Source organism: Perissodus microlepis, chromosome 8 (genome assembly GCF_051167445.1).
Source record: "Perissodus microlepis isolate ML-2025 ecotype Zambia chromosome 8, ASM5116744v1, whole genome shotgun sequence".
NCBI classification, from domain to species: domain Eukaryota; kingdom Metazoa; phylum Chordata; class Actinopteri; order Cichliformes; family Cichlidae; genus Perissodus; species Perissodus microlepis.
This window is the reverse complement of record NC_140468.1, coordinates 3,185,081-3,198,543: the sequence shown is the minus strand read 5'-3', so window position 1 is coordinate 3,198,543 and position 13,463 is coordinate 3,185,081. Positions and strand designations below refer to the sequence as shown.

General features: G+C 41.5%; 1 protein-coding gene across 1 annotated transcript; it reads left to right on the top strand.

The window, feature by feature from the left end:
- Window positions 1–367: 367 nt before the first annotated feature.
- Window positions 368–10,498, top strand: LOC146381107 (uncharacterized). The gene is made up of 2 exons (XM_084937036.1): window positions 368–602; window positions 7,392–10,498. Exons 1-2 carry the CDS (start codon window positions 482–484, stop codon window positions 8,657–8,659), a joined length of 1,389 nt encoding a protein of 462 aa, XP_084793162.1. The 5' UTR covers window positions 368–481; the 3' UTR covers window positions 8,660–10,498.
- The last annotated feature ends 2,965 nt before the right edge of the window (window positions 10,499–13,463 follow it).

Sequence of the window (13,463 nt, the reverse complement as noted above, 5' to 3'; positions counted from 1 at the left end):
ATTTCTTTTTTTAGAAGCCATAAAATTATTTTTAGAGTTAGAAAAGTTTTGTATCTAATTTGTGGATACAAAACTTTAAAGGAAATATCACGAGGTTGGTTACAAAGTACTCCTGTCAGGTACAATGAATTTTAATTTTCTCAGTGAAGTCCCACGCTGTGACAGGATTCATAAATCTGCAGGTTTCCCCACAGCTGTGATTTTTTTAAATCTCGTGGTGGCTGCGGTGACCTGGGATAAAGGTGCCCGAGCGGATGCCTGCTCAGAAAACGCAGGAGACACGTCAACAAATCTTCCCTCAAAAAATAAGTCAAGGAGAGTGGACGCCCTGTTGGAGTCCGTGTCTGTGACACATTCATGCATCAGGTCCGGACAGACATGCAAACATCGCGTCTGTGTTCGGAAGTCGATTCCGCGCAGGCCTGGTTCGTCTGAAAGAAGCCCACAGTTTGTTTTAAAGAAGAGGATAGCCGCTGACAGCATGGACGAAGTGGATTATCTGCAGCAGTACGCCGCTGACAGCCTGCCGTTTGAAGAAAAACCAGAGATCAAACCGCTCGGACTCCATCAACTGCAGGATGCTGATATTAACCGAGCCGATGGTGAGAATAATCTCAGATTTTATTTGGAGAAAACCGCTAACTAGCTGCTAGCTCGCCGTAGGGCTGGATACATTTGGTTTTAATCTAAGATGTTTGATATGAAGACACAATCAGGTCCTTAACGGGTCTTTAAAATGATTTAAAAACAGCCTGAGATGGATAGCAACCGATATTACACCGTGTCGTTTATTTATTGAACAAAAAACTGAACCCAACTGAAGAAACAGTATGTGGACAACTAAATGCACTCCACGATTCAGCCGCTGCAAAACCACCTTGAGCAGAAATAACTTGAAGTCGCTGTTGTGTGACTTCAGAGGAATTTTTGGCCCACTCTCCTTCAGGGCATTGAGGTTTGCGGCATTCATGTATGCACAGCTCTCTCTTAAGGTCCCCCCGCAGCATTTCAGTCAGTCTGAAGTCTGGACTTTGATTGGGCCATTGCAACATGTCCATTCTTCCCTTTTTCAGCCTTTCTGTTGCAGATTTTCTGCTGTACTTGGCATCGTTGTCCTGTTGCATGACCCAGTTTACACCAAGCTTTAGCTGTCAGACAGATGGCCTCACATTTGACTCCTGGCTGCAGCCTACTAAGCAGTAAGGATGTTCCCAGTTTTTCATGCATTGCTTCTGTGCATGCATAAAGAGTCTGTAGTGTGGGGTGTTTATTACCAAGAACATTAAATAAGCCAAATAATAATAGTTGGTTCTCACAACAAGAGAAAGTGATAACAGTGTCAAACCTGAATATAATACATTTAAATGAGCAACAGGCTCAAAGTATCACTTCTGTGATGTGCAGCTGTTGCATGAGAAGTTTTTTGCCATGTTTTGCTCTGTTGACTTATTTGCAGTGCTAGGGTGGCCTATACACAGGTGTGTGGTGTCGATGCATCGTTACAGGGACCCCAAATATCAATATTTTATGAAATTAATTAAAAAACTTGTTAAACATGCATTAAATTGGCTCAACTGAAAAACCATCCAACACTTGACCCTTAACTTGACAGATCTACCTCGTACTTCAGGGTAAGCTAATCGTTCAGTCACATGAGTAAAAATTGGACAGCAACCTCCTTACATCTACAAAAATAGTGATTGTATATTGTATTTTTCACATTCTGCATATTCTGGTTGCCCAGAGCTTGAGGTTGTTGCACTCATGACCACTTTTGGTTCCAAGGTCACGGGTAGTCTGATAGGAGGAAACCTTTCTGCAAACAGTTGCAGTCTGACTTGGACTTGAGTCCACAGACGTGTGATTCTTGACAATTTATTACATGCAATTGCATATAATTGCTAACCTGACTCCATTTAGCTGCAGACTAATTAATAATTGAAGCAAGATAAACTTTATCTTATTAGATAAAACGGATATTGAAGAAGTTTAACTTTGGCGACATAATTTGCAGTTAAAAAAGGCGATGAATTGAAATATGTTATTGCAGTACTCGGCATATCGCAAAATATAAAAAATTCAAATATTGTTTTATTGTGAAAATACAGCATTGTGGAGTGTCTGCTGGTGATTGCCACATCTACTTATTTCTGTTAATATTTTGATATTCTTTCTATATACCTATCACGTGTTCCTCTTGCATCTCTGACTGACATGACTGTGGTTTTAGGTCTTCTCAAGCCGGCTAACATACAGAAATCCAGGTTATGCAGAACTTGTTTTATAATACGCCTGACTGTATTCACAGCTTAAACATATCAGGGCATAATAAAAACCCGTGTGCTCCTTAGCAGGTGTTCAGACTATGTCTGACATGAACAGCAACACGTGACGTAGTCCACAGTTTCAGAAACTTAGCCTACATGTAGAAGCACTATGTGGAAAAACTGCCTCCACAGCAGTTTCAACGTAGCATCCAGGAGTCAAATGTGAGGTCACCTGTCTAACAGCTGAAGTTCGGCCTAAACTGGGTTATATAACAGGACAGTGATTCCAAGAACAGCAGCAAATCTGCAACAGACTGGCTGGAAAAGGGGGCAGAAAGGTGTTGCAATGGTCTAGTTGAAGTCCAGGCTTCAGCTTGATTGAAATTATGTAGTGGGACCTTAAGAGAGCTGTGCATAAATGAATTCCTGCAAACCTCAATAATCTGAAGCAACACAGTAAAGAGGAGTGGGCGAGAATTCCTCCACAACAGTGTGAGCCTGATAAAGTCATACAGAACATGATTACTTAAAGTTAGCGCTGCCATACATGCTTCTACGAGCACAGGCTTTTATCGGGTTGTTAAACCAACACAGGGTTTGGCAAACCAGCCACGAACATGTTCACATAATGGAGCCTTTGTGTGCCGTGCATGACAAAACGCAAACACAGACATGTGTACAGCAGAGCAGCGCATTTCACAAAGAGAAAACTAACATTAGAAAATGGAAGAAGAGGTTGAACACGTAATACACCTCACACACACTGTGTGTAGCATTAAAAAGCACTGTTTATAGTGAGTACACGTTAGTGTGCTGTGGGTTTGTAAGATTTTTAAAGTTATTTAAATTCAGTCTGTTTAACGCCTTCATTCTGAAGGAATGTGTCAAATACGAACTCAGCCTTCTTGCTTCCATAGGAGGCCATAAGTCAAATATGAGCCCATTTGTTTGATGGCTTAAAGCTTGGCTGAAACTGGGTCATGTAGTAGGACGATGATCTCAAGCACAAAAGAAAATCTGCAGTGGAATGGCTGTTGCAATGGTTTAGTCAAAGTCCGTGTGTGCCTGCAGCAAAGCAGAGTATTTCACAATGAAGAGCAAACTGTAGTATTAGGGAAAAAGTAGGAAGAGGTTAGATGCAACACGGATCACAGTGTGTAAGTGTGATGGGAAAAGCACAGTTATTAATCTGTGCATGCTTTGCGTGGTCACCAGTTCTGGAAAAAAAATTGTATACATTCAACAGCTGAAAGGAAAGCTGGCAAAAATGCTGACCGTGCAAGTTATTAGACTCATTAGTATATCAGTCGAGTCCGGACTGGGCTAAAGACTTTCCTCTTTAGGCTGCAGAGTCCATGCTTTCAAAAGGGAATCTCGAGTTTTGGTCCATCTGACCACAGAACAGTTTTCCACTTTGCTTCCGTCCAGTTTAAAGAGAAGACTTTAGCCTTTACATGATGGAGCTTTGACCTGCATGTGCGGATGGCACCGTGAGCTGTGTTCAGACAGTGATTTCTTGAAGTGTTCCTGAGCTCATGCACTGACTTCCATGGCAAAATTTCCTTTTAATTCAGTGCCGCCTGAGGGCATGAAGATTACGAGCACCCAATATAGATTTTCAGACTCTCCGTTGTGCACAGAGATGTTCAAATTCTCCAAAATTTTACATTCTTCTAAAAAAAGTTCCAAAGTTTCTGAAAAACTCTGCTTCTCTAAGACGTTCTTTTATAACCAATCATGTTACTAACCTGCTCCCACTGGGTTACAAAAAAGAAATATGGTTGCATTATGTTTCTTATTTGCATTTTAAATAACATCCAAACCTTTTTGGAATTAAGTTTTTTAAAATTTCAAGAAATAAAAGTTCTATGTTAGGGTTAGATCACCATATTGAGTCTTTATAGAAGAATTAATTAGATTTAAAGTTTAAAGAAAAAAAAGAAACTATATTTCTTTGGTCTTCAGGGAAAAACAGAGCTTAAGTTGGTTTTACAATCTTCAGACTGAGGTCCATCTGAGATCATCTGTTCATCTGAGAAACAGCACTGTTTTCCAGTTGGTGGTGGTTTTGTATGTCCCATATTTGACCATAACCTTCTGTGGAGGTTAGGTCTGCAGTAAGTTTTTATGTAGCCTGGTAAAAAGTTAGCTTGTAGTTCAGACTTTGTTGTAGAAAAATAAGTCTTGGCAGACTAGCCGTGTGGAGCAAACTGGAGCTTCTCATTGTTTAAACCACCATGTCAGAAGATGTAGATATATGTTTGTGGAACAGATGTTACTCAGCTTCAGATTGGCCTGAATTAAGCAGAGAAAATGACTGAAATTACTGAAAGTGGCACAGGATCTCTCTGATGCATTTCTTTTAAAACCTGGAAGGATATAGTGGTGAACAATCTTCTCCAAAAAATCTTGAATGATTGTGACAGGAGATGACTGAAGTGTTTGAAGTCAGATTGGGGAAAAAATCAACAGTGGAACTCTCGGCTGTGTTTTAATAGTTAAATAGCATTTCCACATGCACAATGGAAAGAGTATTCAAGGGATGGAGACTAAACAGCTGCTGAGCTTTAAGAAAACCACTAAAAAGGGCTTCAGTTTGGTAGGGAGCATACTGATTGAAAAAGGTCATGTGGTCTAAGTCCAGATTTACCTGACCCTGAGTGATGGCTGCATCTGGTGGTGAAGAGAGGCTGATTAGTTGATGCACCTGTCATCGGCCCTTCTACTATATGCAACCAGCTGGGCAGTGTTAAGGTCTAAGGTTGCTTTAGTGGTTTAGTTCAGAAACAATGTGTTCAAACTAGGGCTGCCACAAACGATTATTTTGATAGTCGACTAGTCACCGATTATTTTTGCAATTAGTCGACTAATCAGATCATCATCCATTGGACGTAAAACGTACAGCTTATTGCACCAGCATGCGTCTGCTCTTATATAACTATCATTAGCTTACAGCTTTAAGTGTTTAAGGTATGTGCTAACTAAAAATAAAGACAAGATGATAGTTTATTAAATTTTAATGAAATTTGCAGATTGTTTCGGTGAAGTTTAATAAACTCCTTGCTATCTAAAATATAACAGGACACCGGAGTAAATTCTCGAGCATCTCACACTTCTGATAATCAGTTGTCTGCTTGATGTTTATTCAGCTGTGTAAAAACTATAACTTTAATCTCAGCCAAACCGATTTACTCAGGAACAAATAAAATACTAAAAAAGCCAAACAATAACATTTTGAAGTTATCTAAGTGACTTATATATATATATTTAACCTGAGTAGCGAAAGACTGCAGTTGGTTTGAAAACGATTTGCAGGGAGTCCGGTGTTCTCACGGGCTCTAGTGAGCCTTGCCCCCGGCTAGCTATCGAGCTAGTGGGTAACAGACGTCTCCGAAAACGTCGGAGCGCTTTTGAAAATATGTGGTGTCTTGATAAACTGAGCAGATATTTGAGGTTTACACAGCTACATTCTCGCCTGAAAATATGTTAAACGTTTATTTTGTGACCCAGAAAGAATAATAAGAGTAATATTAAAACTAAGTAGCTGCCGCCATTGTTGTAAACTGAGCTGGGCTGCGCTATGAATTCTGGGACACAGCTTCTTCTTCTTCGGGGTTTAACGGCAGCTGGCATCCTTGTACATGCAGTGCTGCCATCTTCTGTTTCAGTCCGTTATTGCACTCTTAAATCCTACTAATTCCTGCGTCTTTTGTGAGCTTACAAAGCTTCAAACGACGTGTCGACTATTAAATCAGTTGTCGACGATTTTGATAGTCGATGTAATCGTGACTAGTCGACTAATCGTGGCAGCCCTAGTTCAAACACTAAGGTCACCTGACTACCTAAATATTCTGAATGACCTTGTCATCGTTGAATGTTTTTGTTCCCTAATTGAACGTGCATGTTTAAAAATGACAGTGCCAGGGACCATGAAACGCCATCTTTACACATGCAAGTAAAGGTATAATTTGCAAAAAAACCCCAGCTGCTACTATTGTTCTAGCAAGATATTAACTCAAATGGTTTTTAATATAAGATACACAATGATCATTGCATTACAGTAATGTTTATAATTACTAAAACAGTATTAAATGATCCTCACCCATAGAAATGTGTATACTTGTAAATGTGATGTGTATTTTTAGTTGAATGACTGGTGACTGGTAAATCTTGATATACTCTATTCCTAACATCGTACTTTGCTGTGCAGTATAATTTGACCAGTTTGTCTGGCTCAGACTCTGGGCACCACTAGCTCACTTGGAACAGTTTATGGATGCAGTCTGAATACATAAACTGTCGGCTTATCGTGAGCTGGAAGTAATGGCTGGTTATTGGACCCATACAGTGTGTGTAGAGGAATTGCAGGATCTGGCTGCGCGGAGAGACTGATTAAGGCTACGTACACGGGTATTTTTAAAACGCAGATTTTTCTGTGCGTTTGCACCTTTCGTCCACACGTAAACGGTGTTTTCGGTTACTGAAAACTGAGATTTTTAAACGCCTGCCAGGGTGGATATTTTTGAAAACTCAGTTTTTGCGTTTACGTGTGGACGAGGAAAACGGAGAAAATGCAGCGTCAAAGGTGTGCGCCTATTTTGACGTCACACTGTGCGCCACGTTTTTGTTTCGGTGAAATTAATTTCTACAATGGCGGACTTGAACAAAATACTGTTACTGTTAATTTTACTCTGCAGTGTTTAAATGCTGACATACACACACACACACACACACACACAGTTACTGCCCCTCCACACATAGGACGTTCTGCTTCTATGCGCCATCTTTGTTTACTCTTTCCCACCAAGGCTTCTAGACTTCTGATTGGCCAACATTTCTACACGGTTAGGAATATATCGCCACCTGTTGCTTCTACATGTTCCTAGCAGCGTTATCCTTTAATTTTGCGTTTACGTGTGGATGGGATTTTTTAAAAAAAAAAACAAAAACGGAAAATCTCTGTTTTCAAAAATACCCGTGTGCGTGTGGACGTAGCCTAAAACTCATAGTGAATACGTGGTGTGAGTTAAAACACACTACAAGGATTTCAAACTGCTGAGGATGAGTGTCGGTGTATTTCAAATCGGTTATCGATGTAAATGTGTGTTTCATTGTTGCCTGCAGATATTCAGCAACTTGTGGTGATCAAAGAAGAGGCTCCATGGGACCAGCATTACTCGGAACACCTCCATATAAAGACGGAGCAGGAGGAACTGTGGGCCAGTCAGGAGGGAGAGCATCTTAATGGGTTCGAGGAGACTGAAATCACCGGGTTTCCATTCAATATTCTAGTAAAGAGTGAAGATGATGAAGAGAAACCTCATTTTTCACAGCTTCATAAAAGCCAAACTAAAGACTGCACGGCGGCTGAGCCTCCAAGCAGCAGCTTGACTAAATGGATTAAGATAGAAACTTACGGAGAGGACGGTAGATCACTAGAACTAGCCAGGAAACCTGATCCCAGTACTCATTTACAAACAAATATTGTTAAAGGGGCTTCTGACTCTTCAGAGACGGAGGTCAGTGATGAGGATTGGCAGGGCCCGTTGTCAGATTCTGGACCTGAAACCGAAGACAGTGAAAATGGAAAGCTCGAGTCGGGCGTTCCTAGTGAGGCGGGACATAACACTCCGAAAAAAAACTTTAGCTGCTCTGCGTGCGGTAAACATTTTGTCTACAAGCAGTCTCTTAAGAGGCACATCAGACGTAATTCAGAAAATGGTTCTTCTGGCTGTTTGGATAACATGAAATGTTTTAAACGGAAGCAAAGCATAGACTCGCACATCAAAATTTACACGGGAGAGAAACCGTTTGGCTGTGGGTTCTGTGGCAAAAGAGTTAAGTACCTGTACAATCTTAAATCACACATGAGGGTCCACACGGGAGAAAAGTTATTTGGCTGTGACATTTGTGGAAAAAGGTTTACGCATCACCAGAATCTGAAGACGCATGTGACAATCCATTCAGGGGAGAAACCGTTTGTGTGCGATATTTGTGGCAAAAGAGCAAGGCATCAGAATAATCTAAAGATACACATGATAGCCCACACAGGAGAAAAACCGTTTGGGTGCGACGACTGCGGTAAAAGATTTAAACGGAAGACTCATCTGACGACGCACATGACCGTCCACACGGCAGAAAAGCCATTCGGCTGCGACGTGTGTGGCAAAAGATTTAACCGCAAATCCCACCTTAGGACGCACATGATCGTTCACACGGGGGAGAAACCGTACGGTTGCGATGTTTGCGGCAAGAAATTTAACCGAAAAACGCACCTGGAGTCTCACATCACAGTTCACACAGGAGAGAAACCATTTGGTTGCGCCATTTGTGATCAAGGATTTACCCAGCAGGGAAGTTTAAATCGACACATGAGATTTCACTTGGGGTAGAAACGTGGTCACAGAGTTTGGTCTGAAAGGGTCAAAGTGTCGCTGAAAGCCACAGCAGAGGCTCTGACTTGCAAGAATTATTGCTCTCTTCATCTGTGTCTACAGTTTCGAGACTATCTTTTTGTTTTTGTGATTAATCTTTGTTGGGATTCTTGACATTTTATGTTACAAGTTAAGAATTGTGGCAGCACGGTGGTGCAGCAGTTACCACAGTGCTGCCCCACAGAAAGCTCCTGGATTTGAACCCACTTCCCCTCTGGGGCACCCTGTGTGGATGCCCTTGGACTTCCTCAGGGTACCCCAGCTTTGTGCCACAGTCAGAGGACATGCTTGTTAGAAAAATGGGTAACTCTAAATTTGCCTTAACTGTGAATGAGTGTGTATGGTTGTCTGGACAGGCCCTGTAGCCCTCTGTGAGAGCTGTTAGGGCTCCAGCCCCACAACCCTGCACTGGATTGGCAAGAGCAGTTAAAGTGATCGGCTGTAATGACATCATTTATGGATTCAGTCGTCTCCTGCGTTGGATGAGGCTCTGGTCTCTTTATCGTCATGCAGTGCTTTTTTTTGTTTGTTTGTTTGTTTTGTAGGTGTCCCAAAACTATTTACTGGCCATTCTTGGCCCCTGCTTCATGAAACATGACTTTAAATAAAACTTTAAAAAAACTTGTGGCTCACAGTGTCCCGGAGCCTGCAGAAGACACTCTCTTTTGAGCTGATGTAAGACTTCAGTGTGGAGCATTAACAAGTAATCTGTTGTTGTGGATGGATTGTCTCTTCCTGCCATATAATGGCATTTTGTCTCTGCCTGTCAGGGATGTTCAGCACGAACTGTTACTGTGAACAGCCAAACAAACGTTGTCTACGCTGGGAGAATTTGGATTATTGTTAACTCTGAGGTGCCTCCGATTTTGTTTGCTTTCTCTGAGCATTTGGAGCGAGAAATGACGACTGAAGTCAGACTCATCAAGCGGATGCTTTACAAGGTGCAGCGCTCCACCAGCTGGAAAGCTTAAGGCAGTCAACAAAGTTTGACCACAAAATTAATTCTGTTTTGTACGTTTGTCTCCTAATCATGTCTCCAGCTGTCACAGCTGCACTGATTCAGCACTTGTATCTTCTAATCCAGCCGTTATTTTTCATTTATTCATCATTATTTATAATTATTAATCTTTTTTTATTTTTTTTGATTAACCTAATGATCACTGGAGAAAAATGTTTCCCTCTGTGCCGATTTTGTTTGAGATAATTGACTGAAATATTTTGTGTGTTATGAATTTGGGAGAACACACTGCAGTGCTTTGATTCATGGATCTATAATCCTTAAAATTTCAATAATAATTTCCTAAATGATGATCAAAACTAAATGTAACATTTTGGCTGAAGATGAATTGAAAAATATTAATTTAATGTTTGTATTTATTGGATTCCTTAATTGAATTTAGGTGAAAGTTACCTAATTAGTATTTGAAATTATTTTTAGGGGAAAATTTACACTTAAAAAAAAAAGAGAAAATGAAGGATTTTTTTTTTTTTTAATTAATTTTGAGTTGAACCAACATGTAGCGTCATTAGTAGCCTTGCACTTTAAGTTTTTTCCACATTGATTTCAGCCTCGAGCTTTGAGTTTTGATTTGATCACCACATTGGTTTGTCCAGCAGATGGCAACAGTGTGACAAAGAGATGCAAGGCTGGCACTCTGTTTGCTGTTGTATACTTGTGTTGTTCATGCATCTTTAGTTATTAATCAAGTCAAGACAATAGCTTGTTTATTATAAATTTGAAAGAATGACAGTGTTACATTAAAGTGTGTAAATCAAAATAAACCCTTTTCCCACCAAGTCCAGTGTTGGTTTCATTTTCTCGATTGTTGAACTTGTTGAGAAAACCGAGATGAAGCTAAGCTCCTGTTGTGCAAAGCATTTGATAAGAAATGCAGCAGTGTGCATTTACAGCGTGTTTAAAAACAGATTCTAATGTTTGCACACAAAATGATTCATAACTGGTTATTTGTCTTTGCCTTCCAAGATTAATTTTTCTCAGTCCAAACCCGTTAGTTTCTTAGACACTGATTTGGTAACGAGCATCCTTGCACTCCTTCAGTACCTGTTCTGTCCTCCTGCTCTCTCGCACACTCTGTCCTAACATGACGTGACATCAGACAGTGAAATCATCTTCATGACTCACATATTAGCAGCTTCTCAAATTATTACACAAGCCACTGTTAGTTTTTCTCAAATGCTAAAACACATGTCACAAACGTTACCACCAGGTCCCCCAATGTCCAAACACAACACCCTTCTCTAAAGCTACATAAACACAACCACACCTTCCCACTGCAAAACTCAAACTCCCACACCAAGAGAGCAGCTCGAAGCTGTCAAAACTGTAAACACTATACACAGCATTACACACTACAGCAAAACAATTGAAAACACAATGCTCAATTTGTGAGAAGGTTCTTTGGTTCATAACTGCCAATGCATATTTTTATAAACGTACAGTAACGGATCGTCATAGAACCCTGCAGAGGATTAGGCATTTAGATTTGTGAGTTTCACATGAAGACTATAAATCTATAAAAACATCCTGCATGTACGTACACTACTGTAACACAACTCAATGCAAAAACAGAATCTATCGCACACAACAGTACTCTCGGAAACATGATCAGGGTGTGAAGTCTTTTTATTGTCTACACGGTCTTTTTACAGTATTACACACAGTCACTGTGCGGCATCATGTCGCCGAGCTGCATTGGGCCACATCACCTCATCCACATCACAGGCTATATTGTCCCTTGCTAGGCACCGCGGGAAAAACGCCCTGGAATGGCGAATCCATCCCTGGAAGGCCTCCACTGGGATGTCAGCACAGGCCAGCTCCATTGCCCGTACGAGGTTCTCTTTTGTGTATGGCTGTCTGTCATACACCTTCCATCTCCATGATGAGAAGAACTCCTCTATAGGGTTCAGGAAAGGGGAGTAGGGTGGCAGACAGACGTTTAAAAAGTGGTCACTGTTGGTGGTGAACCACTCTCTGATTTGGTGTGTTTTGTGGAAGCGGACGTTGTCCCAAATGATCACATACATGTGATGTGCTAGCCTAGGATGGTGTTGTTGACGGTCCAGGAGGATGTCTTTTAGCTCCTCTAGGAAGGTGAGGAGACGTTGGGTGTTGTAAGACCCAAGGACAGCATGCCGGTGGACAAGCCCCTCCGTACCCATAGCTGCACAAAGAGTAATATTACCCCCCCGTTGGCCAGGAACCTCAGTGATGGCTCTTTGGCCAATGATGTTACGGCCTCTTCGCCTTCGTTTCTGGAGGTTGAAGCCAGCCTCATCCAGGAAGAGGTACTCATGGGGTCTGGCCATCGCGTCCAACTGCATTATCCTCTGTGAACATGGAAAAGCGTACAGGTGTTCAGAACGGTCAATCAGGTAGCACAGTATTGTCCAGAAGTAATGTAGGCCACTAAGCAACACAATATGTCCACTAACTGTACTGTGGACATGGATGTATACGTACTTGCACATACTCGTAACGTTGTTCTATGTGTCGCGCAGAGTTGCGCTCAAAGGGAACCCTGTAGACCTGTTTCATCCTCATCTGTTGGCGCCGGAGAACTCGGTCTATTGTGGACACGCTGACAGCATCAATGTTCTCAAAGTTTACATTATCTGCAATGACTTTGTCTCTGATCTCTCGGAGTCTAATGCAGTTGTTCTCACGGACCATATCTGCAATGAGGGTTTCTTGTGCCGCTGTGAATATGGCAACCCTCCCACCTCTATGTGGCATCCTTTCAGCTCTAAAGAAAGAAACATGTGTTGTCAATTGACTGATTTATATGTAAAACTACATGTAAAGTAACAGACCACTTTCACAGGCCTGTAAAACTGTAGTGTGACAAAGAAAGCAATAGCGTACTATACCTGTTGTGTTGTCTAAATGCCTTGATAATGGTGGCCATGGTGAACCTACTCAGGTTTGGATGTACTCTTCGTCCCGCTTCAGCCATTGTCATGCCATGGCCAATGACATGATCAATTACTGTTGCTCGCATATCATCTGTTATGATGGTGCGAGGTTGTCTTCTTCTCCCACCTGGACCTTCTCCTCTCTCTTGTTGGCCTCCTTCTCTTCCTCCTCTACTCCGAACTCCTCTTCTTCTTAGGCCTTCACCTCTTCCTCCTCTGATCTCAACCCCTCTTCCTCTTTGGCCTGCAGCTCTTCTCCTTCCGCACGCTCGAATGCCTTCATCCATTGTGATTGTTTGGCATCTTCACCAAACTATGCTTTTATAGGTGGGGTCACATCATTAGCAACAGGTGTCTTCAATTTTGAGTCGTTGTGTGTAGTGACTGACGCCAGGTGTGTTCCCTGTGTTCAAAGATTGGTGACTGTGGCAAGCATTTTGCATCACATGGGCTTTCATTTGAGAATATGAGCAGAGTTGTTTTGCAACATGTGTTTTAGCAAGGAAAAATGTGTTTAGATTTATAAGTACAGAGGGTTGTGTTTTGTGAATTGTGTCTTCATGTGACATGTGTTTATGGTACTGTAATATGGTGGCTACATTTAGTAAATGTGTTTAGACTACTGGTCATTTGGGTTACAGGATTGGCTTCTGTGTTTTAACATTTGAGAAAAACTGTAATGCATGGCTGCCAAATAGAGACAGAGACGCACACACACACACATATAGATCATCACCCTGTCTCCTCATTCTCCTGTGTTATTGATGTCGTGCTCTGTGAGTGAAGCATCAACAGCCACTTTCTTCATCCGTGGCTGAAAATCCTC

Bases quoted from the DNA above. Each gene is read 5' to 3' on its own strand.
- LOC146381107 (XM_084937036.1), top strand. From the start codon at position 482: ATGGACGAAGTGGATTATCTGCAGCAGTACGCCGCTGACAGCCTGCCG. The intron at 603-7,391 runs GTGAGAATAATC...TGTTGCCTGCAG, and splicing joins TGATATTAACCGAGCCGATG to ATATTCAGCAACTTGTGGTG.